The 15,000-nt window shown below is 44.6% G+C and overlaps 1 protein-coding gene across 2 annotated transcripts in view; it reads right to left on the bottom strand.

The window, feature by feature from the left end:
• LOC143038409 (uncharacterized) overlaps window positions 1-15,000 on the bottom strand; it is a 56,210-nt gene that overhangs the window by 17,781 nt on the left and 23,429 nt on the right. For both annotated transcript variants that reach the window (XM_076207562.1, XM_076207563.1), the window contains exons 2-10: window positions 12,174-12,280; window positions 11,434-11,695; window positions 10,355-10,478; window positions 9,724-9,887; window positions 9,081-9,350; window positions 8,626-8,755; window positions 5,973-6,172; window positions 2,613-4,013; window positions 313-853 (exon numbers count right to left, since the gene is read on the bottom strand). In XM_076207562.1, coding sequence (XP_076063677.1) covers window positions 313-853; window positions 2,613-4,013; window positions 5,973-6,172; window positions 8,626-8,755; window positions 9,081-9,350; window positions 9,724-9,887; window positions 10,355-10,478; window positions 11,434-11,695; window positions 12,174-12,280 — 3,199 coding nt within the window. The remainder of the gene's footprint in view (window positions 1-312; window positions 854-2,612; window positions 4,014-5,972; window positions 6,173-8,625; window positions 8,756-9,080; window positions 9,351-9,723; window positions 9,888-10,354; window positions 10,479-11,433; window positions 11,696-12,173; window positions 12,281-15,000) is intronic.

The raw sequence follows: 15,000 nt of genomic DNA, 5'->3' as shown, positions 1-15,000 counted from the left end.
ACCCTTTCTCCCTATTAAGAACATAAGGACGAAAGAGACTGCAAGAGACCATAAGGCTTACATTATGTAGTTCCATGTTCATGACCACCTATCATCTCCATAAAGTTGTCTAACCGTTTCTTAAAACAACTGATAGTTTCAGCGGTCACAACACGGTTACTAAGCATTCTATTCGTTGACCACCCTGTTATTAAACCAATTCTTGCCTACTTCCCTCTTAAATCTAGATCTGTCCAATTTAAACCCATTACCGCGAGTCTTGCCCTGTTGTCTTAATATGATGACCTTGTCAAAGCACTCCGAGGAACGTACCTGTAGTTGAAGCTTTGACACTCGAAGGCCCTCTCCTTGAGACACGCTTCTTTGCACTCCGTCAAAGAATTCACAGTCACGTAGCTCGAGATGAAGTTCTTCCGAAGTCTCAGCCTCGTTCCCACGTTATCGAAGGTCTTCGAATCCTGACACCTCGATGACGCGATGCCCCCGGAACCCGAACTTCCGAAGCCGGAACCTCCAAAGCCAAAAGGTCTTCCAAAGCCGGACGATGATGTTCTGTCTCCAGAACCGCTCGACGATCCGCCTCGAAAACCGCCCGATGATCCTCCTCGAAAACCGCCCGATGATCCGCCTCGAAAACCGCCCGACGATCCGCCTCCAAAGCCGCCTGACGATCCTCCAAAGCCGCTTGATGATCCCCCTCCAAAACTGCCCGACGATCCTCCTCCAAAACTGCCCGACGATCCTCCTCCAAAACTGCCCGACGATCCTCCTCCAAAACCTCCCGACGATCCTCCAAAGCCGCCTGACGATCCTCCTCCAAAGCCGCCTGACGGTCCTCCTCCAAAATCGGAATCTGGCGGAAGAGAAACGGCTTGGTCCTTCTCTTGAGAGATCAACCAGCAATTGGGAGATTTTAACGCAAAAGTCGGTGGGAGGAATGCGTTTACACTAAGATGTCTGTGTGTCCCTCGGTACCTCTGGATCAAGGGAACCTTGATGGGCTTCGAGGAAATCCGTAGGAAAAAAAAAAATCGAAAGAGCTATTGCGACTGAAGCTATCGACAAAGGGTGATAGATGGATTGACATTACTTCTGATGAATTGAAAATTGATGGGTCATTACTTGTTTATAAAGTACATATTTCAGGATATATATATATATATATATATATATATATATATATATATATATATATATATATATATATGTGATGAGACATTCTGACAGGACATAAGTGGAGTAGGAAACACAGGAGTCTTAGTCTGAGTTTATTGCTGACTAGTTTCACAGGTATGCTTTTTTTTTTTCTTAAGTGCACCCGCGAAACTAGTCAGGAATAAAGTCAGACTAAGACTTTTGTGTTTCCTACTCCACTTATATATATATATATATATATATATATATATATATATATATATATATATATATATATATACATACAGTATATATATATATACATGTATAATATATATATATATATATATATATATATATATATATATATATATATATATATATATATATATATATATATATATATCAAACATCTCATTTCTGCATTATGAGTAAAGAAGTACATAGTCATTTCTTGATTACAAATAGTTAGATTAACATAAAACTAAACATGCACATGGAGTTGGCATGCGTATTAGTTGGATAGGTATCAAACTTTTTTCTTATTTTTCTTTTTCTTTTTTTAAAAGCAGCACGCAATGCATCACGAACAGAAAAATAAAACGAGCAAGAAGCAACTTCGGTGCATCAGCGGGAATTTCACAGTCACTATTGGGATTCGTTCGAACGAATACGAACATGCAGGGTTGCCAACATGGGTTTGCTTTAGTCCTGAGAGGTTGGCCATCCTGTGTCTTCGTCAGCGTTCGGAAGAAACAAAATGGAGACTGTGAAAATGGCGTTTCAGTTTCATGCATTCTTTCATCTACAGGGTCTTTCTGACACTGAAGTTTGAGTCTTTTCGTGCGGGGGGGGGGAGGTAGGATCCCCCCCCCTCCCCAGACACTCTTGCAGGGCCAGTCTGTATACAGAAGCAGAAAACTTTAACTACACAGACTTTGAAATCAGGGTCAAGACTCTAAGATTTTTTTTTAGAGGGGGGAGAGTGGAAATGAAAAAAAAAGAATAACTACATAGATGCTGAAATCAGGATCAGGATTCTAAGAAAAAAAATTGTTTTGGGGGAGCGAGTGGAATTACATAACATTTGAAAATAGGATCAAATTTTCAAGATTTTTTTTTTTTTTTTTTTTTTTTTTTTTAGGGGCGAGCTGAAAAGAAAATTTAAAAAGGTCACTCCGCTAGTAGAAAGATAAACAAAACGATAATAACAAGAAGAAAAAAAATACAAGCGGTTATCAGCTGGTAGTAATGCACGGGATGGGAGTCAAAGGAACTCCCCTCAGTGAGTGGGACGGGGAGTCCCCGGGAGTTTGCAGTACTTTCATGCACGACTGTACATCAGCGAAGAATCATCATGCAGGATAGTTGCTCGTGTAGTTCCTGGGGGTAGTTCAGGAGTGAAAAAAAGAAGAATGACTGGAATGGGGAGTTGTACTCCCTGGAACGGCATGCCTGAGGTCAAAGGTCACATATACCTCGATCCACTTCCTTGCCCTCGGCCACTGGACGTCGACTCCCGAAGCGGGAACTTCCACTCCCTCGAGCTCCGCTACTCCCGAAGTTCGGACTGCCTCCTCCGAAGCCCTCTGTGACGTCGGTGCTGATGGGGCGGTAAAGTCCGGGGGTCTGTGTTCTTCGGGAGCTTCCCACTCCGGAGGCTGACTTGAACCGGTCGTTGAACCTTCCGGAGGATTGATCTCCTTCGGAAGAACCCCCTCCTCCTCCTCCTCCCGAAGTGGACGACGAAGAGGAGGTGATGGTATTGGTGTTCCTGGTGGTGTCTTGCCCGTCGTTTGTAGTGCTTCCGAAAGAGCTTCCGCCGCCTTGGCTTCCCTCGGAGGAGCTTCCGGAGCCTCTGGTGCCTTCGAAGGAACTTCCGCTAGCTCGACTGCTTCCGAAAGAACTGCTGCTACTGCTACTACTACTGCTGCTTCGACTGCTGTCAAATGAACTTCCGCTGCTCCTGCTGCTCTCGAACGAACCGCCTCTTCCTCCACCAAATGAGTCACCACCTCCTCTGTTGCCTCCAAAGGAGTCACCGGTACCTCTGCTGCCTCCAAAGGAGTCGCCGGTACCTCTGCTGCCTCCAAAAGAGTCACCGGAACCTCTGCTGCCTCCAAAAGAGTCACCGGAACCTCTGCTGCCTCCAAAGGAGTCGCCGGTACCTCTGCTGCCTCCAAAGGAGTCGCCGGTACCTCTGCTGCCTCCAAAAGAGTCACCGGAACCTCTGTTGCCTCCAAAAGACGAGTCACTGCCTCTGCTTCCTCCCCTGAAGGAGTCGCTACCTCCTCTGTTGCCGCCTCCAAAAGACGAATCACTGCCTCCTCTACCTCCAAACGAACCACCACCTCCTCTGTTGCCTCCATAGGACGAGTCACTGCCTCTGCCGCCTCCAAAGGACGAGTCGCCGTCTCTGCCGCCTCCAAAGGAGTCGGCACTGCCTCTGCCACTCCCGAAAGATCCTCTACGGCCATCGTTGTCATCAAAGGTTCTGTCTCTCCCTCGACCACCTTGGAAGGAGCTTCCTCGACTCTGAGTGTCCTCGTAGGTGAACCCACGGTTCCTCTCGAAGGAGTTCTGTCCTCCTCGGTGACTCTCGAAGGCACTCGAGCTCGACCGACTGTTCTCGAAGGAGCTCCCTCCACCTCGACTGGACCCAAAGGAGCTTCCCGAACTCCGGCTGCTGTCGTACGATCCTCCGAAGGAGGAACTGCTCCCACCGATGTTGTCTCTGCCTTTCCCGGAACTAAAGGAACCATCTCTTCCTCGAGAGGGTCTGGTATCCCCGGTCTGCCCGGCGCTTCCGGGGCCGATGGACTGGAAGGGCGTGTACCCGGAGGAGTCGGAGGATCCTTGCCGGGAAGGTACCGGGACCTCTAAGAGATTCGAAAATCCACCGGAAGGAATCAGTGGAGTGCCACTTGAGTGCCAACGAAGTCTTAGGTCATCCTCGAAACCTTTGGCACCCTGACCCGAGGAAGACCTTCAGAGGCCCCGCCAGGTTCTTCTCGTCCCCATCCACGGTGCGATCTGGCCTTGAGACCGCCGGAGAGACCTGGTCCCATCCGACCAGATTGGATCGTGTATGTGGGCCGGACAAACCAAAATCAGTACATACACGATCCAATCTGATCAGATCCGATAAGATCTGTCCGGCGATCTCAAGACCAGATCGCACCGTGGATGGGGGTCCCTTAAGCGAACTGGACCTCGACCTCGGCTTGAACGAAGTCTGAGGGCGACCTGCCCTCTCAGAAGTTAATAAAATCACCTGACGCCATCAGAAGGTCATCTATACAGTGGGCCACGGTGCCAAATGAATCAAGATCCTTCGACGGGAGCCCTAAGGTCGCTCGGTGCCCAGACGCCCCGAGTACGCTGTAGGGTCTCAGTGACGTCATTCATTTGACGTCATTGATGAGAAATTTTCATTTTCTGTCTCACCCTCTCTCTTTGTAACTCTCTCCCTATCTTATCTTTCATTCCCTCTCACTTTCTCTCGCTCTCTCTCTGTCATGAGAAAAGAATAACGCCACATAGTGCCCCCCTACAGCGTTATCAGTGTCGGGCACCAGAGCCTCTAGATGACCTTGAAGCTTCCAAAGAACGATCAGGGATTCAATTCTTAGTGTTCATGTTGTTTAATGAAACATTATATATAGAATAAAGGCTTACTTAGTGTCACTAAGACGCATAGCGATCAACCCCCAATACCCATGGGACTTAATATATGGCTGTATTATTTAACTGGAATACTTGTACAGATGCCTGTAATGATAGCGGTTACATTAGGGAGCGGGGTTCTAGAAGTTTGGCAACACTGCATGGGTTTGTGAAATTTGGCAACATTGTATGGGGGTTGTGAAATTTGCAGAACTGTATTGGGACTTGTGAAATGGGGCAACATTGTATGGGGGTTTGTGAAATTTGGCAATACTGTGTGGAGGTCTTGTGAAATTTGGCATTATTGTTTGGGGATTTGTGAAATGCGGCAATACTTTATGGGTATTTGTGAAATTTGGCAACACTGTATGGGGGTTTGTGAAATTTTACAACATTGTATGGGGATTTGTGAAAATTGGCATTACCATATGGGGACTTATGAAATCTGGCAATATTGCAAGGGGGGTTTGTGAAAATTGGCAACATTATATGGGGGTTTGTGAAATGTGGTAACATTGTATGGGGGTTTGTGAAAATTGGCAACATTGTGTGGTGATTTGTGATATGTGGCATCACTATTTACATCATCCTTGAAAGTTTGAATAAACAAAGAAAGCTTTACAATGTAAACATACAGTGTTGCCATATTTTCAACCTCGATGTGAATATGCGACGGTGTCATATTTCCGTAATACCGTTTCCTGTTGTAGATATTAATCTAGGTGGGGGAAGGTGTCTAGAGAACTGGAACGTCTTAATTTAGAAAAATTCTAGAAAGTCAGATTGATCAACCATACACACAATAATATCTCTAGCCCATTTCCTAGCGGTGAACTACATTTTAGATTTTATTCTGGCCAGTGTCTGGTTATTCTGTTTAGTGTGGGAACAAACTCGGGACAAAAGAAGCGGATGGGGATGGGTCTTTATTGATAAACCATCCCCCTTTTTTATATACTTATTTATTCTGATTTTATGTTATTTTTATATATTTTATTTTATGTAGTTATTTTATTTTTATTTTATTTAGTTATTATTTTTTGTCGCCCAAAATTTTTGATTTATTTTGATTTAATTTTACTGGTTTGATTAATTTCCAAAAGGGACTCCACCATATTCAAGGAGGCAAGCCACAACAAACCTTAAAAAAAAATAAGGCGTTTTTCACTTACCCATGAGGTTCTCGAAGTAGTCGTAGTCAGGGTCGTAGACGAGGTTCCCCGTTCTCTGGTCGTGTGGCAGAATCCTGCAGTTTCGGTATCTCTCCGAGTACAGGATGGATCGGCACTGGAATTCCAGAAATTCCAGGCACTCGTCCAGACACTCGGCCAGCGTCAGTCCAGAACGCTCAAATTTCCTGGAACTGCTGTAGCTTGAACCAGAAAGAAGCCAGTGATGAGTTGGAGAGTGCACGCGCGCGCACACACACACACACACACACACACATAAATGCGTACATATATACACACTTGTTTTTGACCGATTGAAACAGACGGGACCCTACAAGGTCGCTTTAGTTCTGTATATGGTAGTTGGGTAAATACAGTTAGCTAAAGTACTTGCGCGTACACACACACACACACACACACACACACACACACACACACACACACACACATACGCACACACAGGGCGAAATAGAGACATACAAAGAGAGAGATAGAAAAGAGAGAGAGATAGGGCTAGTATGCCAAGAGGCACTGAGTAGCTGCATTTGGACTGTTGAGTCAGGTAACACACACAGCCACTGCTGGGAATTGGAGAGGAGTGCGGGATTCGAACCCACAACCAAGCGAATGCAAGACCAGCATGCTTGCGATGACTCCACAAGAGCACAGAACAGAGAGAGGGTGGGGGAGAAGGGTTCTGAGGTGGCAAAGAAGAAGAAGGAGTCTGACCCAAGGGTTCTGAAGTGGCGAAGAAGAGGAAGAAGGCGTCTGGCCCAAAGGTTCTGAATTGGCGAAGAAGAAGAAGGAGTCTGACCCAAGGGTTCTGAAGTGGTGAAGAAGAATGAGTCTGACCCAAGGGTTCTGAAGTGGCGAAGAAGAATAAGAAGAAGAAGGAGTCTGACCCAAGGGTTCTGAAGTGGCGAAGAAGAAGAAGGAGTCTGACCCAAAGGTTCTAAAGTGGCGAAGAAGAAGTAGTCTGACCCAAGGGTTCTGAAGTGGCGAAGAAGAAGAAGGAGTCTGACCCAAGGGTTCTGAAGTGGCGAAGAAGAGGGAGAAGGCGTCTGACCCAAGGGTTCTGAATTGGCGAAGAAGAAGAAGGAGTCTGACCCAAGGGTTCTGAAGTGGTGAAGAAGAAGAAGGAGTCTGACCCAAGGGTTCTGAAGTGACGAAGAAGAAGTAGTCTGACCCAAGGGTTCTGAAGTAGCGAAGAAGAATAAGAAGAAGGAGTCTGACCCAAGGGTTCTGAAGTGGCGAAGAAGAAGAAGGAGTCTGACCCAAGGGTTCTGAAGTGGTGAAGAAGAATGAGTCTGACCCAAGGGTTCTGAAGTGATGAAGAAGAAGTAGTCTGACCCAAGGGTTCTGAAGTGGCGAAGAAGAAGAAGAAGAAGGAGTCTGACCCAAGGGTTCTGAAGTGGCGAAGAAGAAGGAGTCTGACCCAAAGGTTCTGAAGTGGCGAAGAAGAAGAAGAAGAAGAAGGAGTCTGACCCAAGGGTTCTGAAGTGGCGAAGAAGAAGGAGTCTGACTCAAGGGTTCTGAAATGGCGAAGAAGAAGAAAAAGGAGTCTGACCCAAGGGTTCTGAAGTGGCGAAGAAGAAGAAGGAGTCTGACCCAAGGGTTCTGAAGTGGCGAAGAAGAAGAAGGAGTCTGACCCAAAGGTTCTAAAGTGGTGAAGAAGAAGAAGAAGGAGTCTGACCCAAGGGTTCTGAAGTGGCGAAGAAGAAGAAGAAGAAGGAGTCTGACCCAAGGGTTCTGAAGTGGCGAAGAAGAAGAAGGAGTCTGACCCAAGGGTTCTGAAGTGGTGAAGAAGAAGAAGGAGTCTGACCCAAGGGTTCTGAAGTGACGAAGAAGAAGTAGTCTGACCCAAGGGTTCTGAAGTAGCGAAGAAGAATAAGAAGAAGGAGTCTGACCCAAGGGTTCTGAAGTGGCGAAGAAGAAGAAGGAGTCTGACCCAAAGGTTCTAAAGTGGCGAAGAAGAAGTAGTCTGACCCAAGGGTTCTGAAGTGGCGAAGAAGAAGAAGTCTGAGCCAAGCGTTCTGATGAGGAGAGGAAGAAGAAGAAGAAGGAGTCTGACCCAAGGTTTCTGAAGAGGCGAAGAAGAAGGAGTCTGACCCAAGGGTTCTGAAGTGGCGAAGAAGAAGGAGTCTGACTCAAGGGTTCTGAAATGGCGAAGAAGAAGAAAAAGGAGTCTGACCCAAGGGTTCTGAAGTGGCGAAGAAGAAGAAGAAGGAGGAGGAGTCTGACCCAAGGGTTCTGAAGTGGGGAAGAAGAAGAAGGAGTCTGACCCAAGGGTTCTGAAGTGGCGAAGAAGAAGAAGGAGTCTGACCCAAGGGTTCTGAAGTGGCGAAGAAGAAGAAGAAGAAGGAGTCTGACCCAAGGGTTCTGAAGTGGCGAAGAAGAAGAAGAAGAAGGAGTCTGACCCAAGGGTTCTGAAGTGGCGAAGAAGAAGGAGTCTGACTCAAGGGTTCTGAAATGGCGAAGAAGAAGAAAAAGGAGTCTGACCCAAGGGTTCTGAAGTGGGGAAGAAGAAGGAGTCTGACCCAAGGGTTCTGAAGTGGGGAAGAAGAAGAAGAAGGAGTCTGACCCAAGGGTTCTGAAATGGCGAAGAAGAAGAAGAAGGAGTCTGACCCAAGGAGGAACCAGAGACTTCGCTACTCACTCGCTGAAGAGATTGAGAGATTTCTCCCGATGGAGCTGGAAGGCCGTGCGAATATCGTTGTAGTCTCTCGAGTTTAGAGGTTGAGTCTCGGTCGAGGACGACTGGGGCGTTGATGCTTTCGTCTTCTTAGCTGCTCGAGGAAAAAGGTCAAGGGTCAGGTCAGGAAGTTCTTTTGACTTTCGTGTTAACCCAATAAAACATACTAATTTTGTATTTCGCAATCTTGATATTATTCGATCACTTATGCAATGGTTAGCAACAAAAACAAGCCATTATCAGTCTTTTTGGGTAAATGTCGTGACCTTGATGTTAATCGATCATCTACGTAATGATTGACCCCAAAAACGAGATATTATCAGTCTAGGGTAAATGTTGCAACCTTGATCTTGTTCGATCATTTACGCAATGATTGACGACAAAAACGAGATGCTATCCATCTCTTTGGGACAACTCACCACTATCCAAGCAGTACACCTCGTAGAACGATGTCCCCTCAGAAGACGTCTGCTTAATGTCCTCGCGTTGGGAATTTTTGTCGATTAGGACACAAAGTTTCGTGATATTGTTGTGCGTGAAGCTGTGGCACTGGAAAGTTTCGTTCCTGGAGCACCTGTTGGAGCACTCATCACGCTCGAGAGGGACGTCGACTATGTACCTCAAGCCGCCACGCAGCTCCTTGTTCACCTCCTTCACTGCGATCTGCTTGGATCCACAACGATCCGTACCTGTCAGGTCGACCCCACGGGCAAGGGGCTCGGTATGTGTGTGTGTGTGTGCGTTTGCGTCCGTGTGTGTATGTGTGTTAGTGTGTGTGTCCATACGAAGTGTACAAGGGAAAGGATAAAGATGAGGGGAAAGAAAGATGTAACAATCAGTATAAACATCAAATGGGAATCGAGAAACAAGTACTTCAGTACATTTACATTGTATGTATCATTCAACCAAAGTAAAACATAGCTTCAAGGAAACTCCGTGGTGTATATATATATATATATATATATATATATGTATATATATATATATATATATATATATTTTTTTTTTTTTTTTTTTTTTTTTTTTTTTTTACTGACGAAGTAGTTCCAAATAGTTCCTCACCAGTTCGTATAGCGTTCTCGAAGTACTCGCAATCAGGGTCCTCCATGAGTTCTGAACGAGACCGGTGGGTGACGGAGGACAGGAGGCACCTACTCTGGGCCCTGTAGAACGTCCCCGAACGACAGCTCTTGCCTTTCATCTCTGGTGCGTCTTGGTTGAGACATCTGTCACAGATTCATTTATTATTTGTTTCCGTTTGTTTATATATTTATTTGTTTATTTTTTATTTATTTATTCGTTATGTTGTTCTTTTATTGTAGTTTTTTTTTCATTATTCATGTGTTATCTTTATGAGTTATATATGTACAAGGTATATATATATATGTGTGTGTGTGTGTGTGTGTGTGTGTGTGTGTATACATGAAGTGAATTGCTAGTAGCAAGGAATATCATACAAATAATTTCCTACAGTCGCTCCGGGATTCGAACCTACGCCTCGCAAGGCCTCGGTTCGAAACCCGAGGCAACTATCGGAAATTATATATACCTTGTGTGTGTGTATATATATATGTATATATATATATATATATATATATATATATATATATATATGTATATATATATATATATATATATATATATATATATACATATATATGTATATATACATATAACTGTTTACTGGGCTCACCTTTCGTGACATTCCTGTTTGGAGTTGGCTTGAACAAGAACGGCATCCACAGCCTTGACGCATTTGTTCAAAAAGGTCTCTACCACGTAGAAAGGAGACTTTTTCATATTTTGGAAAGTTCTCCCTGAAAGACGAGAGTATCGGTTAAGATGTGATAGTTAATGTTAATTAAGTGTATAGTTAACTTCATAGTAATTCACAGGATAAACCCGTTCAAGTGGGTTAAGGATCCTTTAGGAGTTGTTTGTAGTTGATGTCGTAGGATCCTGTGATAGGAAATAGGAATAGGATGGAAAGACAGACACGATCACAATATATGTGGGGTGGAGGGTCTGTGCGTGTGTGTGTGTGTTTATAGCGAAAAGAACGCCCGTGTGGTCTCGTGTGTTATTATCTAACTAATTAATTATCATTCGTAGTTTCAAAGTCATGTATTGTTCCAACCTGGAATGCATCCCCTTATCCTCCAATGATATTTAATGTGTGTGTGTGTATGTTTATGTGTGTGTGTGTGTGTATTCACATGGTCTTTGGATCACGTGTTGGACTCGTGATCGACAGCTATTTCCCTCCCGGAAGAGAGCTCAGAGCTCGTATGACCGATCTATGGGTAATGCTATGACCTTACACGCACACACACACCCAACTCCCCGCCCACGAGAGTTGGAGTAACGACTCGAACCGCAGCGATACTGTAATAACTTCAGCCCTGGGCAGGATTCGAACCAGGTACCGCTGGCACCACCGTAACAACAGTATGGTACTCTACCAACCGCGCCACCGAGTGTGTGTGTGTGTGTGTGTGTGTGTGTGTGTGCATGCAATGCTTTGCTGCTCGAAATTTTAGGATTCATTTAGATAAACACCTAAGCAACATGCTGTAATGCCTGCCAATTGTTTGGTCCGATGTTTATTTCTTCATTTGATTATCTATTCTTAGCATCCGACCTAGCTATGGACCAAAAGGTCTCCTTTCGGCATGCTCTTCCTTTGTAAACCTGTGTGTGTGTGTGTGTGTGTTTCACATATTCCACACTACAGCCTGACAGAATCCCATAAACAGTCCAACTCCACCATACCTCTGAAGCAGACTTCCCTCATATGGATCGTCCCCTTTTCCTTGACATAAGTGGGAGGTCCCGTCTCGGGTCTTGAGAGACTACAAAAGGACTCGGTGAACTGGTTCTCATTCTGGATGGATTGGATGGGTTGTCCGGGTTTGAAGTCGAACGAGGAACAGGGCATCCTGAAGGTCCCCTTAGCCGTCGTGTCCGAGATACAGCGGGACTTGCATCGTGCCATGACCGTCATAGGGCCGTCCGACGAATTCGTGGAGCGTATCTAAGGAGAGGAAGGGTGTTGGAGAGTATGAGTTTACCTTCGACACAACGGGTCCGCTTCACACTGGGTAAATTATCGTCAATTCGGCGCATGATAATAATAGGGGTAGCCAATTAAACACTGAATATGGATAAATTAGTAATTGCACAGAACTACAAAGACAATATGTGCGTTCACGTTGGAGGCGTGACCAAGACTAACCGACGACAAGCTTAGTTAGCGCGGGAAAACATGCACAATTCGTCTTGGTTCGCCTACAAAAAGGCGCAAATAAATATACAATGACAATAATAAAATCAATATACAATAATGAATATACAATACTACAAATACAATTCATCTTGGTTCTCCTACAAAAAGGCCGCAAATAAATATACAATGACAATGGTAAAATCAATATGGAATAACAAATGTACAATACTACAAGTACGTATATATAATGTTCAAGGAATGTTCAATGCTACCATTACATACTCACCAAATCAGTACTCATGAGGGAAGCCTTTAGACTGTAGCCGGAGATTCGTTCATAGTGGATATAGCCGGTGTTGTTCAGGCAGGGTATTTTTTGTGGTTCTTGCCCGGCTGAAGAACAAAGAACAAAATGAGTTTTGGGACTGGATCACCAGGAACCTCTAAATTCGCCTCCTTCTTATAAAAACTAGTTCTAGATTTTCCCTGTGAATAAAGGTGATTTTTTTTTTTTTTTTTTTTTTTTTTTTTTATGAAAGGGGGAAGGTGCCGGAGAGGAGAGAGCAGGATGAGTGTTGAGTGGTTAAGTAGAAGATTTTTATTATTATAATTAATTTATTATTAAGGGCAAGGGTGAATAAGCGCGGCGGATGGCCCATATTGGTTTGGTTGTGATAGTGATGCCTCAAACTGGTAGTTGTAGTCATACCACGAGGGTAAGCGCGTGGCTGTTATGGACCAAAAGGTCTCCTGTCGGCATGCTCCGCCTTTATATTTTCGTAAACAATGGATGTGTACTTGATTTTTTTTTTTTTCTAGGATATTGATATAGTAATTTGTCGGGAAGGGGAAAATACAGAGGAGACGAGGGAGGGAAGGAGAGAGTGGGGATGGGTAACAGAAGGAGGAATGTGGGAGAGGACTGGGCAGAAGAATGACTGGGCCTTCCAGCACAAATCTTCGACAGAGCGTCTACTGTTAGCTCCGCCCTCTTCTCCCTTTGCGACACCTGATTGGTGGCCAGGGGAAGGAGAGCGTTCGTGATTGGTGGCTGAGGTCTGGGCACTCCTCCCCACCCCATGTTTCCACCAATCATGAGCTCTCTTCTCCCTCTCCACCAATCCTGTTCGGTGGGTGGAGAAGGGGCTTCTCTGCCTAAATGAAATGTGCAGCTTTAAGTTTCAAGTCCATGGACACTGCAACAAATGTAATTTGTTGTGGAATATATAAAGAAATAACGTGTGTTACTTAGCCATTTCTCACGATGTTCTCATCACTTAGGCTGCCCCCTGGGGTATTTACATTTGGTCTGGATATTTGGTCTTATCTTGGCAAAAATTGTACAGCTCGCATGTGGGGCTATGTACATGAGATTTGACTATTTAGCACTTCTAATTTAGCTCTGGGTAAAGCTGATGGCAAAATTATTCTTAACTTAGAAAAAAAAAGCAAATGGACAAATGGAGGGAAAACCATGCAAGGGATCATGCAGGTGATGTGGTCAGTTGTCCAATTTGGGTTTCTCAATAACTAACTTTCGGTCAAAGCTGACCCTGTGACAGTGGTAGCATACGACATGCTTGTGACTCAGCATTGGCGTCACCATTTCATGCTTTTTCATGCTGACGCTTCGAGAAGATCATGAGCGTTGTAGATTTTTGATGATAAGTGTCAGGCGATTTTTGTCGATCACCTGAAGAACGGGTGAGGGTCTGGGTCAGCGAGGCCCTTGTTCAGACTTGGGTCCGACCCTCAAGGAGTGAATAAAATCGTCTGCCGCTTGCCACAGATGTGTCTCTGTTCATTGCAATCAAGCCTAAGCGTAATCATTAGTGGTCGAGAAGGGAGCAGATGGTAAATTACCTTTTGCAAAGATGCTGGATTTTTTTTTTCTTTCTTTTTTTTCTTTTTTTTTTGAGAAGGGAGTAGATCTTAAAATACCTTCTGTACATAGGATGGGATAATTTTTTTTATCGAAAATGAAAAGGAAGTATATCTTAAATAACTTTTCCAGATACGTTGGTTTGTGAAATAAAAAATGTCGAGTGAAGTTCTCAGTATACAAAGACGATTTGGTATATCTCCCGTCCCAGGAGCAAAACAATAATTTATTCTCAAATTTGTAATAAAGATACCGAGATGCTTAGGAGGACTGCTATGCAAACTCAGATACAAAGGAAAGAAAAAGAGAGAGAGAGATCATCTCCCGAACACAAACTCCAACACCAAAACCGCCTTAGTAAGACAGAAGTGGGTGGAGTGAGCGTGAGAGGAAGACCGAAGATGAAGTGGACGAATGAGGGTGAAAAGGGGCTTGGAATGCATGATGAGTGTCTGCCAAGCAGCGAAGGGAGAGTGCAAGATAAGAATGAACGAAGGAAGATCGTAAATAAAGAAAAGGTTGGCGCGGATTGAAGGAAATTTCATCAATTATTTTGAATAGATGAGGAGGAGAGTGGTCGCCATTCGGTGAGGTGATGGATATAAACAAACTAAGGGTTTCGAGTCCTGCTGGGGATGAGCTGTGCCTCGCTGCATTGCCTTGACCCGAACAGTGTGGCGGGAGACAGGGATGAGCCTTCGTCCAGAGTTGTTGAGATGAAAAATGTGGTTGAATAGATTTTATTCTTATTTCTTTATTTATTTACTTATCTATTCATATTTTTATGTGGCGGTGTAATTTGAGTTAGCCGCCTCATGTTATCATGAGAATTAAAGGACCTATGGTGAAGCGTGTGTGTGTATATATATATATATATATATATATATATATATGTATGTATGTAATATGCATATGTGAGTATACTTATCCTCATGGTTCCAAACTCCACGCTTTGTTCACACACACACACACACACACACACACACACACACACACACACACACACACACACACACATAGATCGGTCATATATGAGCTCTGAGCTCTTCCGGGAGGGAAATAGCTGTCGATCACGAGTCCAACACGTGATCCAAGACCATGGTGAATCACACACACACACACACACGGCTCGGTGGCGGATTGGTAAAGCACTGGCCTCACAAGCCAGAGAACCGGGGTTCGATTCCCCGGCCGGGCGGAGATAAGTTGGGTTTGTCTCCTTTCACGTGTA

This window comes from Oratosquilla oratoria, chromosome 24, assembly GCF_046742065.1.
Source record: "Oratosquilla oratoria isolate Oo_2021 chromosome 24, ASM4674206v1, whole genome shotgun sequence".
NCBI classification, from domain to species: Eukaryota; Metazoa; Arthropoda; class Malacostraca; order Stomatopoda; family Squillidae; genus Oratosquilla; species Oratosquilla oratoria.
The sequence above is the reverse complement of the archived record's forward strand: the minus strand, read 5'-3'. Positions and strand labels throughout refer to the sequence as shown.